The 25,591-nt window shown below is 49.1% G+C and overlaps 1 protein-coding gene across 2 annotated transcripts; it reads right to left on the bottom strand.

The window, feature by feature from the left end:
* Positions 1-8,378: 8,378 nt before the first annotated feature.
* On the bottom strand, positions 8,379-24,988 carry SLC25A37 (solute carrier family 25 member 37). Of its 2 annotated transcripts, none has more exons than XM_074195321.1 (4): positions 24,866-24,988; positions 15,685-15,913; positions 13,699-13,755; positions 8,379-11,884 (listed from the first exon to the last, which is right to left on the bottom strand). In XM_074195321.1, exons 1-4 carry the CDS (start codon positions 24,929-24,931, stop codon positions 11,349-11,351), a joined length of 888 nt encoding a protein of 295 aa, XP_074051422.1. In that variant the 5' UTR covers positions 24,932-24,988; the 3' UTR covers positions 8,379-11,348. The 2 variants fall into 2 exon arrangements, with proteins under 2 accessions (XP_074051422.1, XP_074051426.1); XM_074195325.1 differs by lacking the exon at positions 24,866-24,988 and adding an exon at positions 21,931-22,569.
* Positions 24,989-25,591: the final 603 nt, after the last annotated feature.

The following is a 25,591-nucleotide window of genomic DNA, read 5'->3' on the forward strand; positions in this document are numbered from 1 at the left end:
TCTTAGCAAAGATACTGCAGTGGTTTGCCATTTCCTTCTCCAGCATCCCATTTTACAGTTGAGGAAACTGAGGCAAACAGGGTTAAGTGACTTGCCCAGGGTCACACAGCTACTAAATGTCAGAGGCCAGATTTAACCTCACAAAGATAAGTCTCACTGACTCCAAGTCCAGCACTCATCCACTGTACTGTCTAATTGCCCCTCCAATAATGCAAAAGTTGACACTAATACAGTATTTTAAGATGTAAAATGGGTTTTTAATTTTAGCCATATGTAAAATGGGGATAATAACAGCAGTCTTTTTATGGGGCCTTTGTAAGGATGAAATCGGATAACATCTGTGAAGCCTTCGTAAACCCGTAAAGATTGGGTATCAACCTCCTCATCCTCATTACCCTAGCTCTCAATCCTCCAATCCTATCATTTCTTCCTCAGATCTATTGAGGCTGGGGGATGAATCCTCAATTAAAAGTCTGAGAGTCACCTTTACTGTCATACCCTAAGGACCCTGGGACCTTTCCCTCTGATTTTCAGCTGAAACCTTCCCTAAGTGTTGTCTCTATTGGAATGGGAGATCCCTATTCATTCATTCATTCATTCATTCATTCATTCATTCATTCATCCCAGCTCCAATCTCTGATTCTAGGAAGCAACCAGAGCAAACAGACTCTTTCATATTGGTGCAGAATTACCTGTCTGAATCCTCGTGACTTCCATTAGTTGATAATGGTCCTGCCCTTGAAGCTGCAGGGGATCACAGCAATGCTGGATGTTACTTAACATTGGAACTGTGGGATTAGAAAGTGGCAGGGACCTCAGCCGTCTTCAAGTCTGACCCCGACCCAAAAAGGAATCCCCGTTATCATAGACCAAATATGATTCTCCAGCCTCTACTTGAAGACCTCCAAGAAAGGCTAACTCAACCCTTGAAGAAATCTGTTCCACTTTTTGGTAACTTCCATTGTTAGGAAGCTTTTTCCTGACTCCTGGGTCCGCACTCTGGGTCCAGAAAGGACAAATCTGATCTCTCTTTAATGTGGCAACTTTCAAATAATTGAAGGAATTTATTTTGTCCCCCCGAATCTTCTCCTCTCCAGGTTAAATACCCCTCAACCAAATAATTGTTCTGCCCTTCACATACTTGAAAACAGATAGCGAGTTTTCCTTAAGACAATTCTTCTCCGGTCTAAACTGCTCCAGTTCCTTGCACTAGAGTTTATATGGTTTAGTTACTAGTCCCCAAACCCCAAGGACCTTTCTCCTTGAAAGCCATTCCAGGCTCTCAATGTCCATTCTAAGAAATGGCTCCGAGAACAGAATGGTATCCTACATTTTGGTCTGATCAGGACATAGGACAGTAACAGTTATACCTCTTTTCTATAAACATTGTATTTTTGTTAGGCGGTAAAGTCTTCCTGTGCCTTATCATGGCATGAATAAAACTCTCAGGTAAAGAGAGGACCTTTCTTGGCTAGCCAAGACCAACAGCCTTGATCTCTTCAACAGATTGCTCCCACAATCATCTACTCTGTTTGTCTATCTGTCTGTCTGCCTGTCTTTGACTCTGTCTCTCTTCTCTTCTCCTCTCTTCTCAACATCTCTCTTTCAGGTGCTCCTTCCCTCTTGCCAACAACACTGTAGTCGATTTCTAACAGGTCTTGGAACCTCAAGTCTCTCCTTAATCTGACCTATCATCTACTCAACATTCAGGTGATTTTCCTGAACTGGAAGTCTGATCATGTCACCCTTATTTGTCCCCAAGTCCCATCCCAGTAAGAGCTAGAGGCTCTCTATTGCCTCCAGAATTAAAGAGAAACTACCTGATTAGCATGTAAAGCTCATTATAACCTGGGTCCTTCCTACCTGTTCTTTAGGTCAAAGGTCTTGAATCCTTGGAACATGAAGGTCGTTTGAAGGCACTGAGTGTTTCTAACAGGTAGAAGACTCAGGAGGAGACAGTCCAAGACAACTAGTGCTTGGGCGGCTGTCCCCATGAAAGGATGACTAGACCTGGTCTATCTGACTCCAGATGGTGTAAATAGGAGGAAAGAACAGAAGTTGCCAAATAATCCCTTTTAGGCTTCTTTCCATCCAAACAGAAATGGGTTGCCTTTAGTGCGGAGGGTAGTTGGTTCTCCCTCCCTAGAAGCATCCCCTCTAAATCTGGATATCTGCTTATAAAATAGACTGTTGTTTCTATTATGCTTCATATTTATCTTTTTTTCTTTTGTTTTTGAGGTTATACATGTTCAATCATGTTAAACACATTTCCATACTAGTCGTGTCATCAAAGAAGAATCAGGGGCAGCTAGGTGGAGCAGTGAATAGATCACTGGCCCTGGAGTCAGGATGACCTGAATTCAAATCTGACTTCAGACACTAAATAATTACCTAGCTGTGTGACCTTGGGCAAGTCACTTAACCCCATTGCCTTGCCAAAAAAAAAAAGAATCAGGAAAAAAGAGAAAAATCACAAGGAAAAAAACACAAAACTACAAAAAAAGTGAAAAGAGTATACTTTGATTTGCATTCAAGCTTCATAGTTCTTTCTCTGGTTGTGGATAGCATTTTCCATCACATGTCTTTTGGATTTGCCTTTGCTGAGAAGGGCTAAATCGATTATAGCTGGTCATCACACAGTTGCTATTACTGTATGCAATTTTCTCCTGGTTCTGTTCACTTCAGTCAGTATAAGTTCATACAAGTCTTTCCAACTTTTTGGAAATATATCTGCTCCTTGTTTCTTCTGGGACAATAGTATTCCATTACATTCATATACCACAATTTGTTCGGCTATTCCCCAATTAATAGGCATCCCCTCAATTTCTAAATCTTTGCCACCACAAAAACAGCTGCTATAAACATTTTTGTCCCTTTTATGATCTCGTTGGGATACAGTCTTAGTAGTAGTTCTGCTGGATCCCTTTGGGAATAGTTCCAAATTTTTTTCCAACATGGTTGGATCAGTTCACAATTTCACCAACAATATATGAGTGTTCCACATCTTCTCCAACATCGATCATTTTCCTTTTCTGTCATATCAACCAATCTGATAGGTGTGAGGTGGACCTCAGAAATGTGCTAATTTGCTTTTCTCTAATCAATAGTGACAGAGCATCTTTTCATATGACTAGAGATAACTTTAATTTCTTCATCTGAAAACCACCTGTTCATGCCAGAAGGGATTCTTCTTCAGACATCTGTAGGAGTAGGCTTCCCCTTCCATCTCTCATTCTAGGCTTCTGATTCTGTTCATATTTTATCTCTCTGTGCCACTGACCAAGGCTAATCTGGATGTATTCACTTTCATCCAATTCCAACAACATCATCAGGTTGAAGGGGATTTGTTGTGGGTTAGTAGGAAACAGTAGGAAAACAGATTTTGATCCCAAATCTGCCTCCCTGTTAGCAATGGCCTCTGTGTTAAGTTTCATGTATACCAGTATTAAACACATCGCAAAGATGGATAAAAGTTACTGGGAATATCAGAGGAAAAAGCCCATCTGCAGGAAGGCTATTCATAGTTGTATTTCCAGTTTATCTGGAGATATGAATTTCACTTACAAAAAGAATCATGAGATCATAGATTTGGGGTGGAAATGTCCTTAGAAGTCATCCAGTCTAACTTCCTCACTTGATAGATGAGGAAACTGAGGTCCAGAGACTTTCCCAAGGTCATACAGGAAAGGACAGCAATGACATTTCCTGTGGAATAAGACTTTAGGTTAGGATTTTGTTTTTAAATAGATATGCAAAAAAGGGGGAAATCTGTCCATGGCACCATGTCAGAGCTGGGGGTGATCTTAGGACAAGAGAGCTGAAGGAGCCCTTGGCTAAGGACGTCTGCATCCTTTTCTGGATCTAGGTGCAAATGAACAGATCTCCAAAGGGTTCAGAATCAACACAATCCAAATGTTGCCTGATCCCCTATTCTAGATATTCTTGGGGCTCTCCATACTAACCCCCTCCTACATGTCATTTTTCAAGAATGGCAATCCCTTGCTTTCCATTGCATGAGCTTTCCCTGGTGCCTGAAATCCAGTGTGTCTGTGTGTGTGTCTCTCTCTCGATCTATCTATCTATCTATCTATCTATCTATCTATCTATCTATCTGTCTGTCTGTCTGTCTGTCTGTCTGTTTTTGTCTCTCTCTGCTCTGTTTCTATCTTTCTTTGTCTCTGTCTTTCTTTGTTTCTCTTGCTCTCTCTGTCTCTGTATTTTTCTCCTGTTTCTGTTTTTGTTTCTGTTTCTGTTTCTGTCTCTCTCTCTCTCTCTCTCTCTCTCTCTCTCTCTCTCTCTCTCTCTCTCTCTCTCTCTCTCTCTCTCTCTCTCTCTCTCTCCACACACACACACACACACACACACACACACACAAACACACACACACACACACAAACACACAAACACACACAAACACCTCCCTCTCTTGGAATCCCTCAATCCCTTCAGAGTTCATCTTCAGAGCTGCCAACCCTGTGGCAAGCCTCTTCATGACTCACTCCCTCAGTCATTTGGGCTACCTTTTTCCTTCCCCTCCTACTGAAGATATAACTTTCTCTTGCTTTTCTTTTGTATTTTTTTGGTCCTCCTTAGGAAAATGTTATCTCCTTGAGGGCAAGCCCCTTTTTCCTTTGTGTTTACCTGGGCCTTACCTCTGTTATTTCCAATTTATCCCTCTATAGCGTATTTATAGTTATGTACACATTGTCTCCTCCATGAGGCTGTGAGCTCAGCGAAGGGCAAAGACTGGCTTTTGCCTTCTTTGCATCTCTAGTGGATATAGGGCTGCTAGTGGTGCAGTGGATAAAGCACCAATCCTTGAGCCAGGAGGATCTGAGTTCAAATCCAACCTCAGACCTTCACTAACTGTGTGACCCTGGGCAAGTCACTAAATCTTGATTGCCCCATCTCCAGTCATCCTGACTCATATCTGGCCACTGGACCCAGATGGCTCTGGTGGAAAGTGAAACTGGTGACTTGGCACAGCATCCCCTCACTCAAATCTAAACCATGTGCTTGCCAAGACATCATCTCCCCCCTGATGCCATGGCCTCCACGAACAAAAGACAAACACCCTCATCTCCAGGGGTTAGCCTGGCACATCGATTGATTGTTTCTAGTACATTTCTTGGCCAAAGGGGTATAAAATTGTGCATACCTTTGATCCAGCAGAACTACTACTAAGTCTGTATCCCCAATACACGATAACTTGTAATAAATGCTGATTTAATAGAATTCTTATTCAGATCAGGAAGGGGCAAGGCCTGGGGAGATGAAGGTTTGGGGTTCTTGTATTCAGGTTCTGACCTGGCTGCCCCACCTGTGTGACCTCATACAGAAGTGTAACCCATAGTTTTCTCCTCTGTTCAAAGGGGGCGGGGATGATCTAATGACATTGAAGCTTCCAACTCAGAATCTCAAACCACACAGCCCTGGGCTACATCAGAAGGCCTTTGTGAGCCCTTCCCTCTCTGAGACTCTGGACAGAAAATCCTAGTGGTGAACATTGGGTCTGTAAGAGCCTCTGGTTCAAATCCCAGAGCCGGCATGTTCAAGCTATGGAGCCTTAGGCAAAGGATGTTTTGGTACCTCCATTTCCTCATCTGGAAAAGGTCGAAATAAACAACCTCAAAGTTCCTTTCCAATTCTGAATGCTTGGGGTGGCTAGGTGGCACAGTGGATAAGGCACCGGCCTTGGAGTCAGGAGTACCTGGGTTCAAATCCAGTCTCAGACACTTAATAATTACCTAGCTGTGTGGCCTTGGCCGAGCCACTTAACCCCATTTGCCTTGCAAAAAAAAAAAAAAACTAAAAACTAAAACTAAAAAAACCAATTCCGAATGCTTCTATTCTTTCCTTTCCTTGAATGTTGTATTATCCTCATCACATACATATATGTGTGTTGTGAGTCTGTATTTATAATTGTTATATTATCTATAACCTATTATATAATAATCATTCTATCTATTATATCCAATAAAACATATTGTATATTATGTAATAATATTTATAATTATTTTTGAAAATTGATTCAGTTCCCTGATTAGATGATAAAGCTTTGGAGGGTAGGAACAGGAGGATCCCCCAGAGCAGCCAGTACAGAGTGGGCATCCAGGATACGGATGGACATTTCTTCCCATTCTCATCATCCACCTCAAGCCCTGAGTCTCAGACCTGAGCATAGGGTCCTTAATGGACCTGTCAATAGGCATGGCCAATCACAACCCTAGAAAGGCCCTGACCCTACTCCCAAATGAGCCTCTGCCCTACTTTATCCAAGTGGCCAGAATTAGAAAATCATTGGCCTTAGGTCAGAATAATAATCATTGGCCGGTACTCTTTGTGCCACCTAGCTGCTCCCCTGCTGACTCTATAACTAACCTCACTTTATAGATGAGAAAAGACTAATACTCAGGGAGGCTAAGGGGCCTTGTGAAAGACCACACAGCTAGAAAGCATCAGAAGCAACACGTAGGCGGCTAGGTGACCCTATAAGACAAAGTGCAGAGTTCAAATTCCACCTAAGACACTTAATATGAACAAGTTGTTTAACCTGTTTGCCTCAGTTTCCTCAACTGTAAAATGAGGATAATGATGACTTGCCAATAAGGGTCATTGTGAGGATCAAATGAGATATTTGTAAAGCACATAGTAATAAATGCCAGTTACTGTTATTATAATTGTTTTTATTATTATTAAACCCAGGTTGTTTTGACTCTGCTCCCCCCCAACCAAACTGCTTCTCAAAAGGAGAAGTAAAATAGAGGGGCTCGATGATCTCAAAGGTTCCTCCAGAATAAAACCTAGAAGGTTACTGAGAACACCTGGCTTCTTAGAAGGGAGAACTCTACCAGCTCCCAGTTCCCTCCTCAGAAGGGTCCTCTTGGGTTGTGGAATGGGACTGGCCAGCCTTTTGTGCCCATAAGCACTTGGAGAAAGGCAGTGGACACGACATTCTGTAGGCGCTGCCAGGTCTGTGCAAAATATGCTTTTGAATAGAAGCTGGACATCATTCTCTAAGGCACTGTTCATGCTCAGAGACTCAGAGTTCTGAGAGATCCAAGAAACCACAAGGAATAGAGGGTTGGACCAGAGGTCAGCGAGCCGAGTTCAAATCCCACCTCAGACTCTTACTAGCTATGACCCTGGGGGCAAGCTATTCAACCTGCCTGCCTCGGTTTCCTCATCTGTAAAATGAGGACAATAGCATTGTGAACCCCAAATGAGATTGAGTGCTTCCTACCCAAGGCCTGGTACCTCATAAGGAGATGCTTAAAAAAACCCTTATTCCCTCCCTCCCTCTATTTTCCCTTTTAAGCTCAATTCTTGGATCATCTGGTCTTCCCCATTCTGATTGCCTCACTCTGGTTGTTCTTTCTCCAGCTCTTGAAGAACCAAGCATGAGCAGAATGGTGGCCATGGTGACCGCCAGGGTCCTCACCAAGTATCTCTGCTCTAGCATTGACTATATCACATCACTGACAGCTGGATAAGATGACCCCAGAGCCCTGCCCCGGGACCTCGGCTTCCTCAGAGAAGACTGGACTCCGGGCATCTGAGGCCATTCCGACTCAATACCAATGAGACTGGACCTTAAATTTTTGTCTCTATGTAAAGAGAGGACTGGAGTCCATATTTTAGGTCTGTCCATCTCTCTGAAGCAGCAGGGTGGGAGAGGGCATTCAAGCAATAACTTGGGATTTCCTGCCTTTGCTCTGACTCGTGTGACCCTAAATGTCCTATAACCTCCTGGCCTGTTTTCCCCTTCACAGGCAGGGCTGGATAGGATGACCTTCAAGGTCCCATCCATCTCTGATGCCAAGAACCCTCCTTTCCCTGGGTGTTTCCCCATCTGTCAAAGAGGAAGACCTCCGAAGCCCCTCCCAGGGCTCCATGAGCCAACAATGCCAATGGCTGGCACTTCCCAGTTTGCCTATTTCTTCTTCACCCATCTCTTCTGATGCTTACAACCCTTCCGAGTAGATACTACTATCCCCTCTCCTACATAGGAGAAAGCTTGAGGCAGATGCCGCAATTGCCTAACTCCAACACCCAACCTGTTTGCTTTTCTCTAAAATGTGTATTAGGATTACATCATCCCTAAATGTCTCATTATTGGAGGCCAAAGGAGTCTAAAGCATTCTCTTTCCTGTTAGGAAACTTGAGTTGCACTGCTTGTTGCCCCTAACCAAATGTGGACTCAATTTCCCTCTCTGTAAAAGAACTGGACTAAATGGTCCCTTCCAGTTGCAAATCTGGGCTGCGATCACAAGGGACCTGGGCTCCGTGGCCTCATTGGTGTCCCCTGCACTCCTTCCTCAGGCCTACTCCCTCTACCCTTGCCATTTCATCCCCCACCTCAAGACACACCAAACAGATGGGTTCCACGCTTTTTATTTTTTTCCTCCGGCTCCAGTGGTACAACTGTAGCAGCATATTGGGAAACAAACACCCCACACTCTAAGGCACACTCCTTCCCCCACCCCCCAACACACCCCATTCCTTCTTCAAACAGCTGGTAAACAATTCGGGATTTCATCACAAATTACAGGAAGCATTCACAACATTTTAATTTTTTTTAAAAAACATTTTTGCTCCTTTAAAAAAAATACATTGTGTTCTTGCAGATACGAAGCAGCACAAACATTTGGATCCCACAGGCCCAACACAAGACACACTCCTCTCACCCCCAGTCAAACACCGTGGTCCCAGGCAGGAACTGGATTCATGTAAAAGCTTCCAGTATCTTTCATAAAAAGAGCAACAAGCCAGGCTCATCTACTCAGCAATAGAGGCAGAATTGGCGCAGTGTAGGAGAAGCCTCAAAAGCTTTTTCCTCTCCATTACGATTGACTTGAGGAAGGTAAACCTTGGCCTCCCAGTGCCTGCCTACCAATCACAAGTCATCCATCCAGATATCAAGGCACGAGACAAATGAAGTTTTTCCAAGGATGAGTCTGTGGCCCTAAGAGCTCTTCCGGGCCAAATGATTGATGTAGAGCCCCAAGGGGAGAGGAAGATTTCATTTTTGCCTTCAAATGGCACATAGTAGGCACTTAATTGCCTGTTAAATCAAGCAGAATTAGGTCAAGGTCAGGCTCGGAGAGTCTTCTAAAGAGAGCAGTAGGTCCCTTCCCTAAGGAAAGCCTCGTCTAGACAAGTGGGCATTCCAGTTTCCAAACATCATCTGAAGCACCAAGTTTAAGGAAGAATAGGAAATGGTTAAGGGGCTAGGAGAAGACAAAGATAAGCTCAACTATTTTAGAAAATAAATTAATCCCTCAAACCCCCCAAAAGGCAAAATGTGCCTGGAAGAATCTAGACCCTGCCCCAGTCCCCATGAGCTCTGACTAAGCCCATACTGGTTATCTGGATCGTGACAAAGCTTTGTTGGGACATACACTTGGCCATCCTCATGAGTGAATTCAAGAAAGACCCTCTGTTGGGATTCAGAGGACAAATCCTTAGATCATCAAGCAAAGATTTCTAGCTGAGCCTGGGCTCACCCACTACTTCTCTGTGTTCCCAAGCCTATCTTAAGTGCTTTCTCAAAGGAATGAAGTCAACTCCTCCCTAGAAACCAGCCTGGCTAAAGGGCCAACCCTCAGTTCGGAACACTCTGGTCCAGGGAAGTGGCTCTTGTAGACTTTCTCTGGGGCCTTCTCAAGAGTCTCTGCCAGAAGAAATGTCCACCAAGACAGGTAAGGAGAATGGAGCCAAATAGTCTTTTCTCTGGCCTTGGGTCTGGCAGCTAACAATGGGATAGGAAAAGCTAGTCCGTATTTTTTAAGACTGTCACTCAGGAGGACACTCCAAAACTTAGAAAGGCCTCTTAAGTCATTTAACGCCTCTAAAATGAACAGAAAAATACCAAAGGAAGACCATACCCCAGTCTTATTCCTCTCTACAACTCACTTCCCCCACCACTGATGAAACCAACCCAGCCCACCAGCTCCCACACAAATGGCAGGGTCTTGACCTGGCAGGGTCCTTCCTTACAGGCAGGGTCTCAATGGACATTAGCCTCTCAACCGCCATCAGTCCAGCAGGAGTGCTTGCTTTCAAGGGACTTGGAGAAATTCATCCAAGACTAGAGGCAGTCAATCTGTTGAAAATGACTTAAGTCCCTATGTACAAGCCTCAGTTATCTGGAGAAGTAGGAAGTCTGCTCATATGGCCTCTTAACATCCCTTCCAGATCTAACAGCCCATGTGTGAAAAGAAAAGACATGAAAGTAGTCGGGTTTTTTTTTAAAAAGTACCTTTTTCCATTTAAAAATTCAAAAATATAAACTCAACATTTATTACATACATTCAAGTGAAACTTCCATGGGGGCCAGCGAGGGTAGCTAACCCCGAGGCTTTCAGGTCAACCCTGGAGGTTAGGTAAAGATGCTTCAGTGCTTAATTATTTGTTTCATTAAAAAAAAAAAAAGCTCACACTCACACACATACACACAGAAATTCAGATTCTACATAGAAAAATAAAGGATAAAACATTATCCCTCTATTTGGTAATACAACTTGGAAATACATATTTAATTTTTGTCCTTAACATCTTAAGTCTTTGAGGTACAAACTTTCCACCTATCCAGATCAGCCCCCATTTCTGCCAACGATATGATGTAGAAAATTAATTCTTCTGGTAGAGGGAAAAGGCCAAGGGGGAAATAAACTCAAACTTCTGATAAAATCCTTCCCCAACCATCAGTGCTGCCATTTTGGATCTGTGCTCTAGTGTTTGGTCAGTATGACCAACCCCCTCTGGCCAGCCACAGGGAGGAGCAGTAGGTGGCACATATCATCCTGACAAGCACGCTGGTGCTTTAGGACAATTGAAGCTCATAAAACAGTGCAGAGGTGGGGGTGGGAGGCCGGATAAGGCAGTGGTAGGCTCTGGTGGATTATTTGGGCCTTGATGCCTTTATAGCACATAGAAATACTACTGAGCTGGTAAGACTGTCTGAAAAGTTTTGACCATGCCAGTGAGATACCCGCTGACTTTAGTCAAAGAGAGTGCCGTGGTTTCTTGGGTTTTTCAAACATCCAAGGGGGTCGTAGCAGCTGCAGCAATGGCCCCAGCCATGCCTCCAAGCAAGCATGTGAGATGAAGATGATAGCTACACTGGGGATTGATTTGTTCCTAAAGGAATCCATCGGTAATGAAGTGAATTGATTGAAAAGGAATATTCATGGTCAATTTGGTGGGTTCCCTCCTTCCTCCATATAGTCGAAGTATAGAAAGGTGTGGATAGTTGAACGTCCGTAGTCGTAGTTTTTACCACTGCTGTTGAGGGAGCTAATGGTCCAAGTGAGTCAGGTGAGCCAGGTGGAGATGTAAATAAGTTTCTAGAATTGTCTGCTAGGACAGGGTGTATTTCTCTCTCTCTCATGCTTAGAGAGGAAATACTTGAAAAACTCATAGACAGACCAGGATAAGGCAGTGGATGGAATCTGGTAGATTATTCGGGCCTTCATGCCTTTAAAATATCCGGAAATACCACTTACTCGGTAGACTGTCCGAAAAGCATTGGCCATACCACTGAGATGCCCACTGACTTTGGCCAAGGATAGTGCCTTGTTTTCCTGGGTGTTGAGGAGAGTTTTACAAACATCCAAGGGGGTGGTAGCAGCTGCAGCAACGGCCCCAGCCATCCCTCCAGCAAGAATGTGAGATAGAGGATTATAGCCACGTTGGGGATTGATCTGTTCCTGAAGAAATTCATATATAATAAAATGAATTGACTGAAAAGGAATATTCATTGTTAACTGGGTGGTGTAACTCCTGTAGAAGGCTCGAATTCCCTCCTTCCTCCATATAGTCCGGATACACTTAAGAACAGAAAAGTGTGGAGAGTTGTACATCTGTAGTCGTTGTTTTACCACTGCCAGTAGGGAGCGCCAATGGTCCGGGTGAGCCAGGTGGAGATGTTTGTCAACCCCATGATGGAAATGCAGGAGAAGACAAGTAAGAAAAAAAATACAGGCAAGTTAGACCCAAAGGACACAGATGAGGGAGAGTTCTCAGCAGCCTTGGTCTTGGGGATCTATGAGTGGTCGATTGGGGCAGCCCAGGTTGGATCTGCCTCATGACTCTGAGAGATCCTACTTAGCCCAGGAGGTCTGAACTTTGTTCATGTCCTGGGACGCCTCATGGCAAAACCCTTTGAGTCTCTTTCTCAGAATTGTGTTTTATAATAAAATATGTAAGATTACAAAGGCAAACCAAAAGTTAGTCAATAAAAATTGTCCCTTTTTTTCCCCATTCTATTTCCAGGTCACAGATTAAGAAGCCCCATCCCCTACCCATCCCCAAGTTGTTTTCATTGCCTTAGTTTTACTGATGAGGAAAAACTAATGTCCAGAAAGGTTACCCCATCCTTAAGACTCCTCTCTACAAACCAAGAAAATATAAACAGCCTGTGAAGACAGGAACTGCTCCATTTTTGCCTTCAAAGTCTCACCCCAGACTCAAAATTGAATTGCTGACTCTCTGATCGAGGTCAGCTATTCTTTGCCAGACTTCTAGGACTGGGAAACTCACTCCTTCTTGGGCCAGCCCATTCCTCTTTTGAATTGGCTCCATTAGAGCATCAACTCTGAGAGCAGGAACTATTTGTTTGTAGAGTTCAACCATGTAGCAGCCCAAGGAAAATGATAGTTCCCTTAAACAACAGTGAGGTCCTTGGGCCGGATGAGGTGAAAAAACAGACTCTCTGGGTTCGACTCTTTGCTTGGCTACTTCTGGAGCTGCTCCTTGACTCTACAAATTCCTAGAACTCAAGGGTTCTTCTCTATAACATAATCGAGTCTCGGCACCCTTCTAGCTCCTCTCTAAGGGAGAACAAGTTCTGGATCTCTGATCTGCCCTTTCTAAGCTTTCTGCCAACAAGAAGTGAGGAACTCTACAGGTCTGGATTTTCTAAAAACTTATTCAAGGCCATCCAATAAGCTGACGTTTCTAGAATCAGTCTTTCCTGGCCCCGGTGTGATGTAAGTCTGGGAGGACTCAGGAAGTCCTGATTCAGACAGCTGATGGTTACAAAACGGGAAGTAGGTGACTATGTCTTCCCCATACACAACCCCCCCCCCCCCCAAGTCCTTACTCATCATCCTCCAATCAGCTCCTCCAGGCTGTCTCAACCTACAGTGAGAGATAATCCAGTTTTCTCATCCATAAAATAGTGACTTTTCCAGGATTCCTATGATACTATAACAGACCTCTTCTCAGGATATTTTGTGGGTTATTTTTTTTCTTGGTAAGGCAGTGGGGTTAAGCTACTTGCCCAAGGTCACACAGCTAGGTAATTATTAAGTGTCTGAGGCAGAATTTGAACTTGGGTCATCCTGACTCCAGGTGCTCTATCCACTGCACCACCTATCCACTGCACCAGACGTTTTTTAAAAGTATAAAGTGAAACTCCCCCAGGATCAGTCACACAAACTAGTAAATGTATGAGGGAAGATCTGAACTCATGTCTTCCAGACTCTAGGTCCAGTCTTCTATCTACTGCACTACTACCTGCCTGGATACTTTACCACCTTATTTACTTATGAAGCCCAGTGATAAAACAAAATAAATGTTGGTCTTAAAAATAAGGCACTAGGGTCTCTCCTGTGTTGGAAGTTCGCGCCCCCTCCCAAGCTCTACTGGGCCCTGGCTCCAGGGTTCCCCTTCCCCAAGCCAGGGACACGTTACCTTCAGCGGGATTCATTACAGCATCATGGAGTAGGGTGGCCGTACTCCCCGCTATCCCTGCAAAACAAACTCCAAAAAGTTAGGCTCCCTAAGGAAACCACTGGGGCTCAGTCCCTGGGGACCTCAACCCAAGCCTCAAGGTCTGGCTTTTGAAGAAGGAAGAAAAAAGGGAAAGTCACTTACCATCAGGTGACTTTTGGGGAGGATTTGTGAAAGGGTTCAGGAGTGAGGGAAGGACAATAAGCGCAACAAATCCCAATGGCCCACAGAGAATAGCAGCTTCCTCACTGAGGCCAGAGTCCCAGAAACCACCCTCAGCAGGCCTCTCCTCTTTCCCTCACACTAAAGGAGGTTTTCCTCACTCTCATCTGCCCTCTCCTTCCCCCAGAAATCCGAACATTTACATTTACTCCATTCAAGTCAATTCCTAGGTTCTAGCCCGGACAGAGCCCACCCCAAGGAGGGTGGGAAGGGAAGGCAGAGAAAGATGTAAAGGGGGATTTTGAAGGACGGGGCAAAGAGGAGGCCACAGAAGAAGATGACTTCCAATCCTGACACCCCTCTCTTACTACCCATTTGACCTTGGAGGGAATGACTTCATTTCCCTGGACCTCAGTTTCCCCAGCTGTAGAGCGAAGGGACCAGACTAGGTATGACCTTAACAATCTAATGAGGCTGTAGAGCTAGAGTTCTCCAGAATTAAAATGGGAAATAGACTGGGATGCTAGTGGAAGAGGAGACCTCTGGAGATGTCCAAGACATAGTGGACCCCAATTCCCCAATCAGACTTCAAGTCGTGAGCATTGTCCGAGGAATCCTACTTCCCTGGGCCTTTGAGCTTTGGACAATGCCAACTTATTGATGTTACCACTGGAGAATGGGAGGGAAGCTGAGGAAAGGAGTCTGGCCTCCGGCTAGCTGTCTGAACAGTCAACCGCGGGTCAGGACGAGCAGGACATCTCACTACAATTACCAGTGGGGCATCTTGGGGACTGACATCACCAGAGACTTAAATCAAGACAATTCCCAGGTGGTCATAACTGAAGACGCCCCTCCCACCCAGGGCACATCTCAGTAAACATTATCAACACATTTCTATGGAACACACGAGGGACCTGGATGACTCAGGTCTGCTGCCAAAGGGATGGAGGGATCATCTCCCCAACTAAGCTCCGAAGACCTGGTAAACCGGGCCTACATCATCCCTCAGCCACCACCACCACCCAACCAAGTAAAACCCAAGGCCCAAACCCCCCTCCTCTCCTAACTCACCCTCCCGTTTCAAGCCCACGTGGAACGTTACAGAAGAGCTGTATATACGATCTCACAAAACCCCGTCTCCACCCCCCTTCTCCTTCACAAGTAAACTATTCCATCCCTTGCTCCCAGAAAGCTGTGACTCAAGACAAGCCGAAGGGGCAGGAGGGGGCCCCCAACTCAGGTGGTCTGCTCTGGAGAATACGCCTCCGGTCAGTCAATAACACTTCTTGCCAGATCTCTCAAAGCCTTAGCTTTTTCTTGCCGATGCTCCTTTGCCAAAGGTCTTTTTTTTTAAACCATAGTCTGAGGGGCGGGCTGTTCAGAGAGCACGTTCTCGTAGCTCACATTCAGATGTTGGATTTCTACTTAAGGTCTGATCAATAAATGTCTACACAAAAGAGTCTGAATGGTAAAGCAAAGGTCAAAAAAACCAAAAAAATACCAAAAAAACCAAAAAACTGAGCACAATCCTTCTCTCTTGTCAAGTTCCCCAAAGTTCAGAAAAAACGGACTATTTCTATATCTGTCTATAGATCTACAGGATATCCATAGATACATAGATAGATATGGACAGGTCTAGAGTTCGTTATTCTCAAACAATTGAAGACAGGCTGTGCTAGCTTGCCGGGTCACCCAAGGGGGAAAGCCCCAAGGAAGCAGAGAGGGGAAGGTCTGTTGTAGAACAGAACAGAGCGGCCTAATTCCCGACAAAGGCTTTCAAAATACCATTGGCCAGATGGCTGTTTCCTTCGCACTCCAAAATCTTATTTAAAGTCTTTTTCAGCTTTTCATAACAAGTAAAATACATGGCGTGGGCTGGTCCCGCTCCCATCACCGTCACACTGATGCCTCGAACGGGCCTCCAGAAGCCTTCAGTCTGGGAGATGTGTCGGAGAGCCCCAAACACACTCGAGTAACGAGCTTTGGGATCCGGATGCAGACTCTGCATTCTGGTCTGTGTGGAGAGGGAAAGAAAACAAAACGGAGGTAAGTGACCCTTGGGAGCTACCTTTAGGAACCTCATCTTGTCAAATCCCCCAACCCTCATCTTGTTTGGAAGTTGAGGAAACTAAAGCCTGAGGTCCCTTCTTCTGGTTCTCCTTTCCTCCTGGACCCTCTCCTCTGGGATCCCTGTTCCTTCCTAACACACACCTCCCGGGTGAACCCAGGCCTGCTCCTGTTCAACCTCCCCCCCCCAGCCCAGTAACATTCCATTGCACCCCCTAATCTTGAAGTCATCATGACCCAGGAGGCCTCTCAAGGCCACTCAACCCCAGACTAAACAAAGGGACCGGTGAGAAGTTACCCAATCCCAACATTAGAATTCAATTTTGCTACAGAGAGAAATGATGGCAACAATGAGAATGTTGGCTTCCATTTCTACAGCTTCTCCGCTTTTAGGCACTATACTAATAAACAGGCAGAAATAGAAGCTGTCCTGAAAGCTGAGCAGGAAAACCGGTGTTTTACACTCAGTATCACAGACTGGAACATTCTCCCGGCCCCAGGCTGGTCCAGGAGGCCCCACCCACCGTCGCCTGGGAGCCAGCACCAGCCCATTGGCAGCCCGTGAGCTGGACACCGGCCAACTGGAGTCCAAGGAAAAGGAAGTTCCCCAGATCCGAGCAAATGGGAGCTTGGTTTTAAGAATGGCTTCCAATATTTGCATACTATTAAAGGGTTTATGTAATGCTAAATGATTTGCATCCTGGGAAGGTGAGGAAATCACAGTTTCAGAGTATTTCCCCACTAGACCCCTCAGAGGAAGTTGAGAATTGGAAAGGGAAGGGAAGAAGCCCTAATATGGGCCAGGATTGAGGAAAACAAAGGCAGAATAATGTGCCTGCCCTCTCTAGGGTGCACAGTCAACTGGGGATACAGCCCTACACACATACACACAAACATAGATACATACACAGACACACACACAGACACACACAGAGACACACACAAAGACATACAAAGACAGACACACACACACCCCTTTGAATAAGCAAGATTCCTAAAGGATAATCTGGGGAGAATTGGGGGGATAAGGGGCATTACTGCTTAGTTGTTCCATCTTAAGTCTTTTCCCTGAGACCTTGATTCGATGGAACCCTGGGCAAAGCTTCCCTTCTTGAACCTCAGTTTCCTGCCCCATCCTCTCTCTGGCTTCTCTGCTCATGAAAAGGATCTCAGTCACTTCTATAAAGTTCTCGAGTCAGAGAGAAAGAGGCTTTATCTGGAGAAATCCTTGGTCTCACACTCAGCAACTAGCAAGGAGAGTGACCCAAGAACACCCTTCTTGGCCATGAACCAATAGCCCTTCAGGACAGGTAATGGAAGGGACAAGTTAATCATTACAAGACCCCACAGCCTTCAGAGGGTCAAACAAACTTTGCCTCTCCCCGTTGAGTCCTCTGGCCAGAAGTCTCTTGGAAACCTGACTTTTCCCATCTCCGGACCTTCATTCAAACAGTCCCCCTCCAATCCCTGAACCCCACTCAGATCCTGGGTCAAGTCCCAACTCTGAAGTGTCGACACCTCCTCCATGATGGGCCACCTTCCCTATCTTCAGTTAATGAAAGGGATTCCCTCCTTCCTATTGTTTCCTCACAAGATTTTGCCTGGACCCCTTGTTGCACTTGCTACCCACCTCTCATATCACACCCCACCCCCCCCCACCCCCGGCTGCTTTTGTCCAAGTTCCCTTACTTGGCCTTAATAAGCTCTCGGAGAACAATGTCTGTGGTGTGTATCTTTTAATCCCTCTCAGCCTGCAGCAGTGTGTCTTACACGCATGTTTGTTCAGCAAAGCCAAAGAGTAACATGGTCATTCACACAGATGCTACAAGAACTTTTCAGTTATATGGTCATTCACAAGTCACTATGAAGAACCCAACAGTTTGTCTACACCGAACTGTAGAGCGAGGAGACCTTACCAGGATGGACCATCAGGATCCAACACCAACCACCCTAGAAAACCCATCTTCCTCCTGCCACTTTACAGACAAAGAAACCAAGGCTCAACAAAGAACTGGTCCAGTGTCACAAGCTTGTTTCATCCAGGCTCAGATAATAACCCATCTGGGTGACCCTAGACAAGCCACTTCAACTCTCTGGGCCTGGGTTTCTTCATCTTTATAATGGGAACAATAAAACATTTGCTCCCAAAGGGTTATCTTCTCCTTTTGTCTCTCCACTATCTAGGGCAGTATGAGGAACACCAAAGGCAGTAACAAATGCCTGCTGAGTGAATGAATGGATTCTAGCCAGGAGAAAGGACCTTTACCCTCACTTCAAGCAATCAAGAACAAGGTTTCCCAAGGACAGACACAGGAAAGAGTCCGGGGCTCTGGGCTGCTTTTCCCTGAACCTCCAGGGTCAGTTCTTTTGGCCATCCCATCCACTGGCAGCTTCAGGGTTACACAAACATCTCCCATAATCCTCCCTGGCCCCTTCACCCATCTTCCGCCAAATCACTTGGAGTTGCCTGCCAGAAACCTGTTTTCAATTAAAATCATCTTCCAGTAAAAACCACACTTTCTGAGTGAGTTTGGTTTGTTCCAGAATAACTCTGAAGGAACTTTGGAAACTCTCGTACGTATGGCCCCGAACTCCCCTGGGCAGACAAGACAGCCAATCAGGATTATCCTGACAAGACGCCCCAATGGATCAGCAGAGAAATCAACAGCTAATCAAAAATCCCCCAAATTCTAAGAGCCGGAGTCTGGAAGAGCTGAGTTTCAATCGAACCTTACAAGTTGACTAGCTGTGGGACCCTGGACAAATCACTTCAGCTTTCTCAATGCCTTGGTTTCCCAAGGAATGTGGCTAGATAACATAGTGGACCCCGACCCCATATGTGCCAACACCTGACCCGAATGGCTAAGAGAGCAAACTGCCCAATTAGGCACTAGCTGCCCCACAGCAGAAAAATCAGTTGGCAAATTTTTAAATGGAAATCCCAGAATTCGAAATAAGAACAGGGAAGAGGGGAAACTAGGGATGACCTCTTACAGGGTCTGGAGAGACCCCAGTGACTCATCCAAGTTCATGCAAGCCGGCCGGTCAGCTGGCAGGCCTCCGGTCGGCCACACTGTCCACTAGGTCAGGCCTCAACAGCAGAAAATCACCACCTGTTTCCCTGCCTCCTCTTCCTGGTCCATAGTTTTATTACCTTCAGAAGTCAAGATTCAAGTATTTTAAAAGAAAAAAAAAGGGAGGGAGGGAAAGAAGGGAAGGAGGGAGGAATGAAGGAAGAAAGGGGGAAAGGAAAGGGAAAGTCATGGAGGGAGGGAAAGAGGGGAGGGAGAAAGAGATAAAATGGGGGGAAAGAGGAGAGGGAAGAAGGGAGGGAGGAAGTAAAGAAAGAGGAAGAGGGCTCCTTGGTCTCCTTCCAACTTGGGGTGATGAACTCTGGGATCAGAAACGCCACCCCCACCCCACCATGCTCAGCCCATTCAGGTCATGGTGTGAAATCCAAGCTGCGCCCTTCCCTGGGACATGCTCTCCCGCTGACCGTCTCTTCCCTGACCAGCTGGGTGTTGTCAGAAGCCCTGGCCCAGGAAAGGCCAAAGCCACCCCCTCCCCAGAGGAGAGCCAACACAGGCCTGAGGCATGGCAGCCTCTGCCCAGCCCCACCGAGTTCTGGTTCTCATCTTCTCCAAGCCAGGCCTGCTCCTGGGCATCTGATACGCTAGGTTAGTCCTAGCCATCAAGGCCAACAAACAAGCCCGAAACAAAAACCTCCGGAGCCTCGGCCTTGGATCCGGTGTCAGAACCAGCTGGAGCTTGAACAGGATGCGGCTGCCTGGGCAGCTGAGAGGCTCCCCCTCCCCCCACGCTTCTTTCAGGTGTTAGAATCGAGACAGAAAGAACTGGGTTCAAATCCACATCAGATGCCTCCTAGCCATGGGGTCCCGAACATGCTCTGAAACTCAAGTTCCCTCACCTGTAAAATGGCAACGAAAAAAAAATGGTACCCACCCCCAAAAGGTGCTTATACAAGAATGCATGCCAGGCAAAGTGGACTCTTATTCTCTAAGAATTATCACCAAAATAGCAGCTCAAGTGAAGATGCCAAACACCCCCTGACACTTCACAGCTGGATGACCCTGAACAAGTCACTTCACCTCGGCCTGCCTCAGTTTCCCCTTCTGTAAAATGGAGATGATCCATGAGATCATGTTTATAACATGCTTCACTAGTGGCTTCATAAACATGCTTATTCTCTTCCATTGTGTAGATGAGGAAAGCTCCCACAGGAACTGCCCGGTCTGGCATTCCGGGGTTCTGGAAGGGAGTTCCCAAACGAGTTGGTGCAAACACTGCCTCCCACCTCTATCCAGCCCCAGGGCAAGTTCAGGGGGTCCTGGAAGCAGAAGGATCCCAGCTCTGCTCCTCCCCCACCTCGATGGAGCGTTCCTCCGGTGGGCACCAGCACCATGGCGAAGAAGAGCCAGAGGTAGCTGGACCACCTAGCATCGGATTCCTTGGGACTCACGGCCGGCATGACAGGGCAGTGGAGGACCCTGACCGCCGACGGGCCAGGAGAGCCCACCTGCCCTTCATCCTGACCACACCAGAGCTCAACACCCCAGGGAGAGGCAGCCTATCAATCAACAAGTCCCTATGCAGCAGAGAATGCAGAAGGGGAGGGCAGGGGAGCCCAGAGCCCAGCTGGGATCCTAAAGCAAGCTCGGATGAAGCAAAAGCTGCCCAGCCCCTCCTCCCAGTGAGCTTCCACGGGCACGAAGGGTTTGAGGGCCAGCGTTTGCTAAAGTCCTCCCCTTGGATGGAGTGACCCACACAGCAGCTGCCCTTGGTCCCTTCCTGTGGCCCAACCCTGGTACAGATGTTGCATAAACTTGCTCCCCAGGTTGGGCAAGAGACCCCACCCTGCTAAGACTTTCCCCAATGTCCACATTTTTGCTCGTCTTTACCCAGAACACACTTTGGGGCAGAGGAAAAAAAAAACAAAACCAAAACCACTCCTCTAAGGCAGTGTAGGACTGCCAGCCCCACCCCCCAACTACTGGAGGGAGGGGGCAAGAAGGAAGGAGAAGGGAAAGGAAGGAGGGAGGGAAGGGGGGAAAGGAAGGGGCTTCTGTGTTTGTGCCGACGCAATCCGACAGCCCACAAGAGCTCCCACAATGACTAATCTTGGCAAACTGGGAGAAAGGCCGTGATTGGCATGCCATGCCTGTGGGCAGGAAGTCCATGGAGGAGAAAGTGCCACCTCAATCTAGGAGGGACCTTAGAACGAGAGGGGGGAGACGGAGCCCAGAGAGGGCCAGGTGTTTGCCCGAGCTCAGCCTGACCCCACACCGGGGGTGGCTCATCACGCCCTCATCCCCCTTGGCCCATCACCATCTCTAGGTCTTTGGGCCTAGCCTTCACCCCACCTTCTGATATAGGGCCACCTTCCAAAACTCTCCTTTCCCTCTCAAGAAGGCATCTGGATCAGCTTCCTGGATCAGTCAGGAAGGTCTGGGTTCAAGTCCAGCCTCTGACACACACTGTTATCTTCAACAAGTCATTCCTAACTTCTCAGCTCCCCCCTCCCCAGGCAACTCCTGGTAAAAGGCATTTTCTCATCAATTTATGTTGTTTATACATGGAAAAGAATGTAATTTTAATAGCTTCACAAACTCCCTGAGGGCAGAGGCCATTTCCTGTTTGTCAAGTCTCCCTAGTAGTGGGCACAATGTACACAGTAGGTACTGAATAAATTCCCGGGATTGTACAAATGCAGCCCCATCCCCAGAATGCACTCTGGGGGTTGCCCCCTAGACGAGAAGAGGCTACTGAAGAGAGTGTGCCTCAGTGGTGAGTGTCATGAATGTGGGGGGGGGGCAGGACAGACTGGCAATGGTACAGACCACTGATCAACCAGCAATTATTAATCGCCTTCTGTCTGCCAGCCACTGACTAGCTGCTGTTGCTAGTGGTGTGTCTAATCTGCTTGGAATTTCCTCCACCACCCACCTGCCATTCTTGACCCACTCCGTCTGGCATTCTCCCGATCTGGAACAAGAAGGCCCACCGGTCCAAACTGACACCCTGTGGCCAAACCTGAAGATGCTCCTGACCGCTGGGTCCAGGGGAGGGGGAGGGCCTGATGAAGTGCCCCCCCCATCTAAGCTGGAGAAGGACTAAGAGCTTGTGAGGACGGAAGACAACAGATGCAGTCAGTACCCGAGGTGGAGCCCTGCCCAGCCCCCCAGAGCCCGCAGCCAAAGAACAGATTCCAGTCCTGTGTACCCATTCCCATCTCCCTTCACCTCACCCGGTCCTCACAACCCTCGGAGTCAGCAGCATCTGCCCCACTTTACAGATGAGTGTGCGGCTCTGAGGCCTGTGACCACGGTCATCCAGAGAGACAGGGACTGAAGTCAGGACAGAACCCGTGTCTTAAAAAGGTCAAGAAATTTAGATCTGACTTGGCCAGCCAGGCCCACCACCTCATTTTACAAATGAAGAAACTGAGGCTGACTTGTGGTCACAAAGCTCTCAAGAATCCCAGAGGCCTCCCTGAGTCTAAGCTGGAATTAAAACAGCAACAACTGCCTCTGAGGGTTTCTGGGAGGATAAAAGGAAATAATATTTGTAAGTCCTCAGCCTCATCATCTATCTAACCGGCCCTATTTAAAAGGCAGTGGGGGGGGGGGGGATGTCTGTCTGGCCCGAGAGGGCTCACACACTGGGAGAAGGGCAGTGGCGGGATCAGAATCCAAGCCTCCCCAACTTCCCCGTCCACTGCGCCTCCCGGGTGCCCTCCATTTCCAGGTCCTAAAAAACCACTTGCTAAGAATCCTTTGAAAAGTGTTGTCAGGGGCAACTAGGTGGCGCAGTGGATAGAGCACCGGCCCTGGAGGCAGGAGGACCTGAGTTCAAATGCGGCCTCAGACACTTAATGATTACCTAGCTGTGTGATCTTGGGCAAGTCACTTAACCCCATTGTCTTAAAAAAACAAAGAAAAAAGAAAAGTGTTGTTAACCGGATGCAAATGCATCTATGGAAGACCTAATGGAGAGCCCAAGGCAAGACTCAAGAGCAGAAGGAAGGCAGATCTTGTCCTAAAGATTCCAAGAAACGTGCGTTTGTTGTCTTAAGGACTCCAAGCCAAACGGTCCCGAAGATGCGGGGCCACTGTCATCTGCAAGGACCGGACCAAAACATCAGGAGGCCGCAGCCTCGAGGAAGGGGCACCTGGCCAGCTCTGGATGGGCTCCAGGTCTGAGGACTCGGATAAGCAAAACCCAGCACCTGGGAGCACGGCCCCCCAAGGGGCAAGTTTTACTCTTGTGGGCGGATGGCCAAAGGGAGGTCCAGTGGGTATTCTATGAGGGGTCTCTGAGGGAGAGGGTTCAAGGGGGTCTGGCTGATAATTTAAAAACAAGGCTACTCTGGTGAGAAGCACGCCACCCCGGACCCTAGACCGTCCAGGGCCTCCTCCCCATTTTAGGCATGAAGTAATCAGGGATCAGAAAAGGGGATGACGCTGTGACACCACCCCCCAGGCTGCCTGGCAGCTGAGTCTGAATCCAGGGTCTTCTGAGGCCTGGGCTCAGCCCCTCCCCCGAGCCCCCTCAGATGGACAGACATGGGTAGAGCCCTGTCCTATACATGGATGATGTGTGTGTGCATAGGAATATATAAGCACGCACTGATGTCTTTATTAGATTGGCGGGGGAAACCCTCCCGCTGGGGGGGGGGAGGACCAGGGTCTCAGGGCCCCTGCATAGGTCCCTCACCTGTTGGCTGAGGAAGGCAGCCTCGGCCCTCTAGCCCTCGGACCGCCCTGGTGGACGAACCGAGGCCCAGGTTCCTGCCACAAGGTGGGTCCTCCCAGGGGCCAAGCTGTCCTGGCCCTGGAGCATCCTGGAGCATGCTCCCTTCCAGGTGGGCGGGGTCTGCTCGGCCACCCCACCATGAGGCGCCTGCTATCTACATGGGGGCGCCTGCTGTATATGTGGGGGGCACCTGCTGTATACATGGGGGTGCCTGCTGTATGGGGGGCGCCTGCTGTCTACATGGGGGTGCCTGCTGTATATGTGGGGGGCATCTTTTGTATACACGGGGGGCATATTTTGTATACACGGGGGGGCACCTGCTGTCAACATGGTGGGGCACTTCCTGTATACATGGGGGGCACCTGCTGTCTACATGGGGGGCACCTCCTGTCTACATGGTGGGGCACCTCCTGTATACACGGGGGGCACCTGCTCTCTACACAGTGGGGCACCTCCTGTCTACACGGGGGGCACCTGCTATCTACACAGTGGGGCACCTCCTGTCTACACGGGGGGCACCTGCTATCTACACAGTGGGGCACCTCCTGTATACACGGGGGGCACCTGCTATCTACACAGTGGGGCACCTCCTGTCTACACGGGGGGCACCTCCTGTATACACGGAGGCACCTGCTGTCAACACGGTGGGGCGCCTCCTGTATACATGGGGGGTGCCTGCTGTCTACACGGGGGGCGCCTGCTGTCTACACGGGGGGCACCTCCTGTATACACGGGGGGCACCTGCTGTCAACATGGTGGGGCACCTCCTGTATACATGGGGGGTGCCTGCTGTCTACACGGGGGGCGCCTCCTGCACACACGGGGGGCCCTGCTGCACACACGGGGGGCGCATGCTGTCTACACGGGGGGCGCCTCCTCCACGCACGGGGGGCACCTCCTGCACGCACGGCTTGGGGGGCCCTGCTGCACACACCGGGGGCGCCTCCTCCACACACCGGGGGCGCCTCCTGCACACACGGCTTGGGGGGCCCTGCTGCACGCACGGCTTGGGGGGCCCTGCTGCACGCACGGCTTGGGGGGCCCTGCTGCACGCGCCGGGCCCGCGCTCTCCAGGGCGGGGCGGGGCCCGGCCCCTCCGCCCGGCCCCGGCCCCGCGGCCCCTCACCTTCACGCAGTCCACGGGGTACATGAAGGCGTGCTCCAGGATCCCGGCCAGCGCCCCGGCCAGCATGTGCGTGGACAGCGAGGCGTGCAGCGGCAGGTTCTCGTAGTCCTCGCCGTCCGCGCCGCCGCCGCCGCCCGCGCGGGCCTCCCCGGCCAGCAGCAGCGCGGCCGCGGGGCTCCGCAGCGCCCCGGGCCGGCGGCCCCCGCCCAGGAAGCGCAGCCAGGCGTCGAGCATGGCCGAGCGCTCCGCGGGCCGGCGCCGACTCACTGCCGCCGCGGGAGCCGGCCCGGCCCGGGGGCAGCCGCCAGGGGGCGGGGCCGCGCCGCCCCGCCAATCCGCGCCGGGCCCGGCCCGCCCGGCGCCGCGCCATTGGGCCGGCCCGGCCCCGCCCCCGCCCCGCCCCCAGGCCCGCCCGCCTGCCGCGTCACGGGGGGGCCAGGAGGGGGCGGGCGGCCCCGCGGGGGGGGGGGGGCGGGGCGGAGCGGAACCCGGGCCCGGCCCGGCACGCGCGCCCGCGGGGCCGGGGGGCCGGGGGGGCCCCGGGCCGCCTCTGCGCCTGCGCCGCGGCCGAGCCGGGCCCACGCGGTCCACGCGCGGAGGGCTCCCGGGGGCGGCGCCTCGAGCCCCCGGCCCGCCGCGCCCCCACGTGCGCCGCCACGCGGCCGCCTCCCTCCTCCGGACGAGGCCCCGCCGCCCCGGGCCCACGGGGCGCGGGGGGCGCGGGGG

This window comes from Macrotis lagotis, chromosome 1 (genome assembly GCF_037893015.1).
Source record: "Macrotis lagotis isolate mMagLag1 chromosome 1, bilby.v1.9.chrom.fasta, whole genome shotgun sequence".
NCBI lineage: Eukaryota > Metazoa > Chordata > Mammalia > Peramelemorphia > Peramelidae > Macrotis > Macrotis lagotis.